Source organism: Chlamydotis macqueenii, chromosome 13 (assembly GCF_036417535.1).
Source record: "Chlamydotis macqueenii isolate bChlMac1 chromosome 13, bChlMac1.mat, whole genome shotgun sequence".
In the NCBI taxonomy this organism is placed as follows: Eukaryota; Metazoa; Chordata; class Aves; order Otidiformes; family Otididae; genus Chlamydotis; species Chlamydotis macqueenii.
The window spans coordinates 144,919-155,991 of record NC_141568.1 but is presented as its reverse complement, the minus strand read 5'-3'; the positions used below and the strand labels follow the sequence as shown (position 1 = coordinate 155,991).

The following is an 11,073-nucleotide window of genomic DNA, read 5'->3' as shown; positions in this document are numbered from 1 at the left end:
TGTCTCCTATATTCCACTTGCTCTCAAGTAAGTAGCTCAGTGAGATGCTCCAGGAGACGGGATACCATCAAGAGAAGATCTACACCTCTCCAGACTGTGTGACAGAAACAATGAAACCTGGAATAGGAATGACCCAAAGTGATTGTCTCTGCATGGTTACAGGACACCATGTGTTTCTCTTGAGCCCCGCGCTGCCCTGCTTCACTACCTTACCTGGCACAGCCTCATTGCAGCTCCAACACTTTTGTGAATCATTAACAGGCCAAGTCCAGCTGCTCCTTTCACATAATTTTCTTTCCCAGCCTCCAAATGTTTAACTCAAGCAAGGCATAGACAGAAAAGAGTCAAAAAGACTTCACGTGAATCTGCTGACAACACGGCAAGCAGCCAGAGCAATGGTAGGCAAATATGCCCTGTTTCTGCGCTCCTGGTGGGCAAGCTGGTCCTCCTTGCTCCTGTTTGTCTTTTGCTCTGGCACTCCACAGACATTCCTGTTCCTCCTTTTATGGAGAGCAGTCTCTTTTGGGGCTTGCAGCGGGACTTAACATAGAAGCACCTCTCAGTCTCCTTCATTAATTTCCTGGCCCTTCTCCTTTACTAGCAGCGTTTGGTCATTTGTGCCTCTACAAGCAACTGCCATTTCCATGTTTTGCTGCATAGCATCGGGTGGAGTTTTATAGTTCAAGGCTGGTCAAAGTAGGCGGGGACTGTAGTCAGTCTTAGAGCTGGGCATACACAATTGAAGGGGACAAGAGGGAGCCGGCACAGGTATAGGTAAGAGCTGAGTATATGTGTATATGAGAGCCCAGCATGAAGGCGGAGTGCTGGTACCTGAACGCACAGCTGTTTGAGTGGCTGCCTGGACGAGTGTGTACCGCATTCAGTGTATGCGTGTGAGGGCAACTTTGCTTGAACCAGGTCTGATGGTGCTTCAGGAGGACTTGTTAAGGTGAGATTTTCAGCCATTTCTCGGTATCTGGCGTGGATGCTTTGGTGCCCACAACGATATTCACTGCTCATGCTCAGCAGCCTGAACTGGGAGATTTTTGTAAAACACTGTAAACATCTGGAGGCCAATAAATTGCTGCATGATTCCTCCTGCAGTCAGAAGCTGTTGGTCTGGCTTACAGGGTAGTTTCTGCTTCTCCAAACTATCTTCTCAGTGCCCCTTCTCAGCATTTCCCACTTGTGACAGTCATGCTACCTGTTCTAATTCTGCAGAAGCTGATCAGGCCAAATTGAAGAAGGATTTAGTAAAAATATGAGCAACTATGAGTGCCATCAAAGACCATTGTCTGGGGCTTCCCTGGCACCAGATCCTCTTTGCTACACTACTGCCACTACAGCAATGAGGGATCTGTACAGGTGTGGAGAGCTCCCCCAGATTTGCAGAGCACTCAGCCACAGTCTGCATAACATGAAGCATTTTGGGCTGTACTGCCACCCCCTGCCCCGATATGTATAGGTTCAACAACCCTGTACTCTGGGGACAGACCGCCTATGCTCAAGAGTGTGTTTGGTGGGTATGTCTCCCTGGGGATGCTTGCTGCTTTCTTTGCTAGGATCAAGCTTTTCCAAGGCCCCTGCATATTTCTGGAAAAGCTTAAAAGGGTTCGTTTTTGTTTGGGTTTTTTTTTTGTTGAGACTCTGGCTGCTCAGGCAGGCAGGTCCCAGTTCTTTGTGGGAGACTTTAACATGGTGACACTCAATTGTCTTGTTTTTCAGTAGTTTCTGTTCTTCATCCTTAGCGCCTTGAGATTCTTCCTGTTCTTTCTGCTCTCAGCCAAATCCTGGCTCATCTGTCTGCCAGCAGACAGTAAGTGTGCAAGTTTTTGTTCTGCAGCTCAGATTGTCTCAGTCGTTATGAGCTGATCTTTGCTCTGCAGCTTTGTGACGGTTTCATATTTCATTTTTGCAACATGCAATGAACTGAATAACTTTTGATTCTGGGTCTTTGCTGTAGGGGAAATGTTGTTAAGCTTAAGACTTTAGTTTAGAAACATGTCAGCTGCCACGATTGAGAGATACAGGTTAATATAAGGTTATATAATTACTATTTCTTTCATATTAGAAAATGTGTGATAGAATCTCTACCGTTCTTTGCTGCTCCTCTGTTCCACTTCACCAGGCACATGCAACTAATTTCAGGCCTTCTCTGTCCCTGTGGGACAGACTGGTCAGGGTAATAGTCATCACTGCTTCTTGGGTAAAGAGTGAAGAAGCTGTGGCATCACATGAGGCCATTTCTCAGGCAAACACCAGGAGGAGTCACAGCGATGGTCTGCGTAATCTGTGAAATGTCTAAAACATTCAGTTGTCCCACCTTGGTTTGATTCAAGATAAAAACACACCCTTGCTTCCCAAAAAAACCTGAATCCATTCTCTTTAACTCATACTCAGACTATTCACACTCAGACTGTTCTGTTTTAAATCTGCCTGGGTATCTTAATGCCAGTGTTCGTGTCTGCTTAGCAGAGTTTTTCTCAATTAAGAGCTTCTCGTTATAGTCCAGGAACTCTGTCGGGGGTTAGAATAACAATATTAATGGTGCCAGATGGAAGTGATATCGTCAAAGTTCATTTTGAAGCCAGGACTTTTGGTAAACACTGCTGTATTCATTTACAAGGAGGAAGCTGATGTATGACTTATTTTTACAACCGTCTTTGTTTGCAGCTCTTCCTGGGCTTGGTCCAAATGTCAACTTGAATCAGCTTCTTGTCAGACTTGAACACTACAGTCCATTTGTGTAACCAAAGAAATCAGTGGGCTTCTTGTCCAGGAGACCAGAAGCCTGTGGTCCCTCACTAAACGCACAGCCCTGTTCCTTGCAGGACATTACTAGAATCAAATTCATATTGTGGTAGCGCTTATTGCCAACAACTATGCTTACCCATTGGGCTGGGTATTGTCCTGGCTCTGAGAAATTATAATTGCTGCCTTATAAACCCTAAGCTCAAAACGAATGCACACCAGGGAGATTAGATAAACAAGCCATTTTACGCATATGTGCTGGAGAGAAAGACGAGTACTCTTCCTAGTTGGTTAGCAGCAGTGACCGTACCTGGAAATCTAAACATCAGTGCTATAGGAACTGAAATCATGGGAGGGGGCATCCCCGTGCAAATTAGTTTGAAAGGCTCGCTACAGAGGGAAATTGAGGCAGGGCATAAGGAGAAGGTTAGGGAAGTTTTGACTGGGAGTATTCACGCATTACCATGGACCCAGAAAATAACCTGGTAAGTGCACAGCAGGGAAGTGATGTCTGCACTGTGGCCCATTGGGGCACACTTCACACCTCTGTGGCTTTAGTGGGAAGGTGGCCGCTCTGTGTGGGCACGGCTGCCTGAATTCAGTGCAATTGCAGGCTGCGCAAAAGCAGTGTACAAAGCTGTAAGGCCCTGGGCCCCAGTGCTGCTCTCTCCAGGAGAGCTGTCAGCTTGCCCCGCAGCCCTGAAGGCCCTGCTCTCTCTATCCTGGCTGGCTGTGGAAGCACCTGGAAGGACTGACTGTGACCAAGAACCAGTAAAGTTTTTTAATCTTAGTTAACCTTGGGAAATGTAAAGCAGTTGCGCTGGCTGGGGAGGCCTGTCTCCACTGCAGCGTGGCTAAACTGCCAGCCTGGCACGCAGTGACAGGAGAGCACACCATCCGTGCTGTGTGGCCATCCGTGCTGTTTTGGGGAGCCCGTCCCCAGGGGTGGCCGGTGCTGAATGCACCCACCCGTGTTCACGGCACAGCCAGGCCGTGAGAGCGCACAAGAGAGGAGCATTTGGGAGAGCAGGCTTTACGGTACTTTTTAAAATTAAGTGAACGCTTTCTGCCTCAGATCCCATGCCTGGCAGTGTACTTCCTGCAGATTCCTGTGCCAGCCGGTACTCAGGCTGTGAATTGTCCCCAGGCAGCACAATGGACGTTTTCTGATAATGTCATCCTCAACAGGCAGAATAGAGGTTTAGTGCGGGGAACAAGGAGCCAGCTTTGGGCAGACCTTTGAGTTGGACTAACATTTTCTGTTGTACCTCTTCTCGTAAAAGACCTATAGGATGAGTGGGGTTGAGGGAGGGGCAGCAGGAGACCATCTTTAAAAAGGAGTTAGGGTAAAAAAGGACTTAGTTGTGGGTAAGCCTGCCTGCACAAAGATGGATGAGATAAACCCTTATGGGCCTTGCCAGCAAAAATGCCTATAATGCTCTGATTGTGAAGGAGATAGTTGTGCTTGGATTTATTACAGTGACAAATGACTTCCTTTGGTATGTGAGTTTTTGCCTGTGATGACGATAAATGTTTCCTGAAATTCCAAAAAGAATATAAGCAAAATAAATTGAAACCTACATTGTATTTTCACAGCATTCGGGCATAAAAAGAACTGTAAACAGTAGTCAGAGCAGGAGCTTAAAAGTTACAATGTGGAACTGTTGAATTCCCTAATAAAAGTGTTTGTTTCATCTCTCCTCCATAAAAATTGCCGGGATCATGTCTGCAGGGATTGTGTACACTTAAGTATTCATTTATGTGTACTGACTTATTTCAATACACTGGACTAACTCTCAAACTTTGATAGAAGTGCAGACAAACTTTTCAGTGATCTTCTAAGACTGCATTAGAATGGCTTCCTGGCAAACAGAGTTTTTGTTACAGAAAACTTCTAGTCCTCCAGTATTTCCATCCTTTCCAAAGACACCTTGTGCTGTGGTTGTCACAGTGTCACTGGTAGTGTGACAGCTTTCCAAAACCCTGAGCCTACAGAGGGATTGGCAGGTGCCTGATGCACCACATCTTGCCTTCTTCATGATGCTGAACTTCCTCTGTCTCTGCAGGTCCCTGGCAATTGTGATGAAGTCTAGAAGAGTGCGGGTACTCCTGGTTCTGGCAGTTCTGTCCTTCCTTCTGATCCACTTCCACTTCCTACCCTGCAGCAACAATGCCCCTATGGAAGAAAAACCTTCTCCTGTCCACATCCTTATTCTCTCCTCCTGGCGATCAGGATCTTCCTTCACTGGACAAATCTTCAGCCAGCACCCCAGTGTCTTCTACCTGATGGAGCCTGCGTGGCACGTATGGGTTACAATGTACCAGAACAGTGCTGAAGTCTTACACATGGCAGTGCGGGACCTAGTCAGGTCGGTCTTCCTGTGTGACATGTCTGTGTTTGATGCTTACATGTCTATTCAGAAGAAAAAGTCTGATTTATTTAAGTGGGAGACAAGCCGAGCCTTGTGCTCTCCCCCTGCCTGTGACTCATTCAGTCGCAGTGACATCATCACTGCAAGCAATTGCAGGACAATCTGTGGAAAGTACCCATTCAGCAAGGTGGAGGAAGCTTGTAAAACCTACAGCCATGTTGCCATCAAGGAAGTTCGGTTCTTTGACCTGAAAGTTCTCTACCCCCTTCTCACAGATCCATCCCTGAACCTCAAAATCATTCACTTAGTACGTGATCCTCGAGCTGTATTCAGGTCCCGAGAGAATACAGTGGCAGACCTGAAACGTGACAGTAACATTGTTATGGGGTCCCAGAGAACAGAGGGAGAAATGGGGCCCTACAACATGATGCAAGTAATCTGCAAAAGCCACGTTGAGATTTACAAGGCAGGCAGTCAGGCCGTTCCCAGCTTCCTGAAAGACCGCTACCTGCTGGTTCGCTATGAGGACATTGTCAGAGACCCGCTAGCAAGGGCTGCTCAGATGTACAGGTTTGCAGAACTCCATTTCACACCAAAACTTCAGAAGTGGGTGCACAACATCACCCATGGGAAGGGGCAAGGAGCACGGGCCTTTGATATTGGGTCCAGAGATGCGCTGAGAGTATCCCAGGCCTGGAGGAAGACCCTTCCCTTCCAGAAAATAGAAAAAGTGCAAAATGTGTGCAAGGATGCAATGGACTTGCTGGGCTACCGGCTCGTTCAGTCTGAACAAGAGCAAAAAAATATGTCACTGGATCTCTTGTTTGCCCAGAACTCCTCCCAGTAACAAATTCTGCAGGCAGAGAAACTGCTGTCTGCACCTACTCTCTGAAGGCTGCAGAGTGGAGAACTGTTTACTAGAGCAAAAGTGGACAGAGGTGCATGCATATGTGTATGAGTGCATGCATGGATGTGCTGTGCAAGGACAAGTAACGTAGGAACCCCGACTGCACTCGTGAGAGTTTTCTCAGCAGCACAGGGTCACTCTCCAAGGCCCCTGGAGGCTCAGCCACAATGCAAGCTGAAGTAATGCAAGTCTGTTTTCCCAATTAAGTCTATGGTTTATGCGAAAGAGGAAGTATGTGTAGGTTGGAGCAAACAGAATAGCAAAGGAGTGGGACCAGATAGCAGAGCTCGAACCCTTCACAGACCACAGCTAAGTGCTAGTGAAACCACATGGAGCAATTGCACTGCAAAGGAGGAGGAGATATAAATGGAAGCTGAATAAAGAGAACGTTATTTGTCGTGCTGCCACCCAGGATATGTAATGTCAGAACAGACACAAGGATGACCAGACATTGGTTTCTGGAATGATGCCTTTTTGGAACGGTTGCATTTTCAAGCCCAGTTTTTCTTTTGCTCCATCCCTGTGCCTGGGCATCCAGCCTTGGTGACATTATTGGGGAAATGTTTGCGTTCACTTACTATATGACGGGAAAATGGAATAAACCAGCTATAGTTGAAAATAAATATTGAGTTTGCATGTGGGGATCCATTTCTGGGACTATATGAATCAATTTTTTTTTTCAGCTGAAATAATTCTGTCTTCTAGCTTTCAAAACCAAGAATAGTTGTTCCCTGGGAGTTCTCACAGTCCACATGTGTGACTGAGAAGAATTCATGCTAAGGTTGAGACTGCAAAGACAAGGTAAGGACACAGATTCCATTGGTATAAATAAACTGGGAAGATAACGTTTATGGCAGTGGACTGAAGAAGCTGAGAGGAGAATGGAAGTTATACTATTGAATTATTTAGTGAGAGTATTTCCTGTCTTAGAGCACAACAAAAATATGTTTAATAGACTATGCCGTTCTCTGCCATCTCCATTGCAGATGCCATTCTCCCATCTTCAATGGGAATAGGTAGCTCAACCCTGAACAATAGAAATATTTTTACCTGGTTTTAACGGTGCTCCATAAGACAAGAAGAAATGCTTGCTACCAGACTTTGGGAGTAAAATGCCTACAAATACCTCCTTCTAAACATCCTCTTTCATGTGTAAATGGCAGAGTCCCTTTTACACGCATCTATTTAATAGTGTATTCGGATATTGCTCAGAGCTGGAATATTTCCACTACCCTGCAGACAGCAAGGCAGCTGTCCTAAATCAGGCTCACAAGCATCAACAAGAGATGATGCTCAATTCTGAGGATGTGGATCCTTGGGAGAAGGTGATCAAGGCACAGCTGGGCATTGGAGGTGATCTGAGGAGGCTCCAGGCAGGATCCATGGCATTCGGGGCCATGGGAAGCTGTGTTCCATCTCCACCAACACCACCCTCTCACACTTCATCCACTGGTTCACTGCTCCTCCTCCCGGTGCTCCTTTTCGCTATCTGCCCTGGCTGCAGCCCCTTGCCTCGGGGCCCTGTGCACTCTGTTGGTGAGCTGCCCTCCTCATGCCAGCGTAGCTCTGGTGAGGAGTGCTCATGTTAAACCTGCCAGAAGGGCATTTGGTGCCAGAAAAGGGTTCACCTTAACTGAATAGCAATCCCTAATGGTAGGAAGAAGGCTCTCTGGCGAATTCACAGCAGCTGGGTTGGCTGGTTTTTTTTGTTTTTTTTTTTTTTTTTTGTACAAAAAAAATCATGAGCATTTTGTTATGTACTGATTCTGCGAAGAAAAGTAGGGAAAGTAACCTTAGACAGGCACTGAGCAGTTATGTTGGTTAGCAAGAGAAAGTAGCTGCCAGCCAAAGAGTGGACCTGTGGAATGAAATGATGAGCTGTCCCCAGTTAACAGTCAGCTCTGGGACCACAAAGGGTAGCAAGCTTAGAGAAGTTGGAGAGCTTCCTAGCCCAGGAGCAGCTGTGTAGTCACCTTCACTGGGGTAGGCATCAGCATTCCAGATCCTGTGTGTCCCTTTAGGGTAAGAGACCGTCCTGCAGAAGTCATGAAGAGAACTGCAGGATGAATTGTGCAACAGCAAGTGGTGAGTAGGGGAGGTTAGCTGCCCAGGAAGGCAACTCTAGAAGCAGAATTGGTCAGCAGTGGGAAAGATTATATAGGCAGGAGGGAGGAACTTTTCTTTTAATTTCTGTTACATCCAGTATTATTGTTAATTATTTAGATTTCACAGGCCAGTGTTTTGTTGCAGCATTTCTCTTAACGCCTCTATGTACAGTCATACCTTTTAAGGGGTGGGTAGGTAAAGGCAGACCTCAGCTCGTTATCTAGTTAGCAGAGTTTCCCTGGTTTCTGGGTGCAGGACTAGATGGCAGTGTTTCTGAAGAAGCCCTTTGAAATTGTACTCAGACATCTCTTACCACTAAACAGGGCCGTGCACACTGAATTACTCAGATACACTACTAAGCCTGTATGCCATACAAGCTGAATTTCTCCTGCTGGTGATTCCTTCAGCACAAAGTCAGTCACTATCCAAATTTCACTTTCAGTCATGCTTTTCTTTTGGATGAAGCAATCAGCCCTGATCACCAAGACTAAAAACATTTTTAAAGCAGCTATGGATGATTACAGGATGTTTGCGCCTCGGGGACATGGTTTCTTTCTGGAGACCACTAAGATAGAGTTCCTCTAAGTATGACTCCTATTGTTTAAAACAAAGCTTATTCTTAGTGGTTGGAAAGACTTCAGGTGCTTTTCAGAGTCTGAATTTCCATTTCATCATCTGTAAAACTGCAATAATACAGACACAATTCAGAAGAGGCAGCTCTCAGTCTTGTATTGTGTAAGGTTTGAAGCTAAACTCATAAAGATAAAACATCAGAAGTTGTATCCAACAGTTAGGCTTTAGTGACATTTACAGATTACCTACTGCCATAGCACTGTGGGTATCTATATTCCCGGAGGTAAATCCCTGCAAAGGGTGGGATGTTGTACGTTATGGAAATCCTAGTTTTACTACTAGGAATCCTCTTGTTGAATGACAGAATCCATGCTGAGCAGGCAGCACCGGCATCATGGTAGTAAGTCCCCTGAAAGCACGGTATCTTCCTTTACACAGTTTTTATGCAAACTTAGAGCAGGCAGGCTGGCATAGAGAAGTAAGGCTCATACTGTGCCAGAGAAGCATACAGCTGCTGTATTTCTTTTAAAGTCACTTCAAAATGGACCTTAACATAATCAGCTGAAAGCATGGAGTCTCAGAAGCTTCTTCTTACTGAAGTCATAGTAAAGAGCTTCCTACCTTAAGTGCCAAGAAGCCTGTTTCTGAGCAAACATTGCTAATTATGTCTCTACATTAACCAATGTCAGCTTGAGTAGCATAAGTGTTTTTTTTTTTTTGTTGTGTTTTTTTTTTTTTTTTAATGAATACTTGTTTTCAGTGGACTTAATCAATTCTGTGTATCAAATGTTTAGCTGGACAAAATCCTTCATAGCGTTTTCAGTCAGCCACTAATCAAATGACATAAAAATAGTATATGATGCATTTTCTTAATGTACTTTTTTGAAAATAACTTCTGCTTCCTAAGCTTGATAAAAGAAAAAGCAGGGTTGTTGATTTCAATGTATCTTAACTACACTCCTTTAGCTATGTTTCTTCAAGTCAGCAATTGGTAAGATTTTTTCTTTTTTTTTTTCTTCCCTGGAAGCACCAAAGCCACACGTGAAAATTTAAAGTTGTCTTAATGCAAGCAAAGATGACTTAAAATTCTTTTTGGAAGAGGAAGAAAACAACAAAAAACTCTCAGACTTTCAAGATGGTGAGCATGACGCTTAAAACTATGGCTGCATCCTTTGGCATATGCATTAAAGAAGGATCGTGGAAATCTGTTTAGAAACAAAAGTCAGGTTTATGTTGTGCAAGTTCAGAAGCATAAACTGTTCTTATACCTATGAAGTGTAAAGAGGAGAAGTCAGCAATCAAAGGGATATTTTAAAACTGACTCTAGTATTCCTGTCTGTTGCTCTTCAGCCTGGTGTGTGCAATCAGTTCTTCACTGGTAACTTTAATTAAGAAAGGCCAGAATTCATCGATTTTGATGAGTGCTGGCTAACTCTAAAAGGAAGCAAATGGGAAATACTCAAATTCCAGATAATAGTTTGCAGACACTGTATTTCTGCCTCTGGAATTGTCTTTAGCTCAAAGTTCTGGCATGTACTTTGCCACTCTGCTCACTCTTCCAGGTTTTTACAAATACTGCTGTTCCAGGCAATAATACAAAGAAGAAACTTGTATACTACTTTGAGCTGCAAAAAGGGAGTTCCTGACGCTCCCCAATAGTACAGGGACTGAATTTGAACGTGGAAAGTCAAACTGTCTCCAGCATATTAGAATGTAACTGTATCTTTGGTAAGACAAAGCCGAGAAAACAAGGATTTTTGTCGTGGGAGAAGACAGGGCCTTCTGAAACACAACCATATGATACAGTGACATCTCCAGGTCATTAATGGGAAAGTGGACTGAAGAGATCTAGACCCATGTGCCTGCACAAGGAAAAATGTGGATCAGCAGTGCCTTTGAGAACAGATGAAAGAGGGCAACCTTGAGTAAGCTGTGCTGTTTGTGTCTTAGTTCCTACCCTACTGCGTGCACCAAGTGCATACATAAAGGTTCTCAAGAGGTAGACAATGTGTTTGGTTCTGCAAAGGTAAAAGCACTGTATGCGGACTCTGAACTTTGACATTCTGTGTCTGACGAATTGCCCTGAAAAAGACATACTCACTCTTAAAAATAAGTGTCACAGAATTATAAGATGTAATAAGCCTCACACCTGATCTTTTTATATTGCAGCCATTTAATGTGTGCTACCTCTGACTTTGAATTCTAGAGCAGTTTTGGTTAAAGAAGATGACCATTGATTGAACTGTGAGGTTATGGTGCTGCTGAGATGTGTACGCCACCCAAGCTAGAACGGGAGTTTTTGGCTGCAGGAGGCGAAGGGTCTTCTGTTCATGAACCCGGTCATTGGCAGTCCTTGGATTTCAA

The 11,073-nt window shown here is 44.7% G+C and overlaps 1 protein-coding gene across 1 annotated transcript; it reads left to right on the top strand.

Annotated features, from left to right (window-relative positions):
* The first annotated feature begins 4,838 nt into the window (after positions 1 to 4,838).
* On the top strand, positions 4,839 to 6,685 carry LOC104474690 (carbohydrate sulfotransferase 4). The gene has a single exon (XM_010128038.2). It carries the CDS (start codon positions 4,930 to 4,932, stop codon positions 5,968 to 5,970), a length of 1,041 nt encoding a protein of 346 aa, XP_010126340.2. The 5' UTR covers positions 4,839 to 4,929; the 3' UTR covers positions 5,971 to 6,685.
* The last annotated feature ends 4,388 nt before the right edge of the window (positions 6,686 to 11,073 follow it).

What these genes read in the sequence shown, in the direction of transcription:
- LOC104474690 (XM_010128038.2), top strand. Translation starts at nt 4,930, where the DNA reads ATGGAAGAAAAACCTTCTCCTGTCCACATCCTTATTCTCTCCTCCTGG.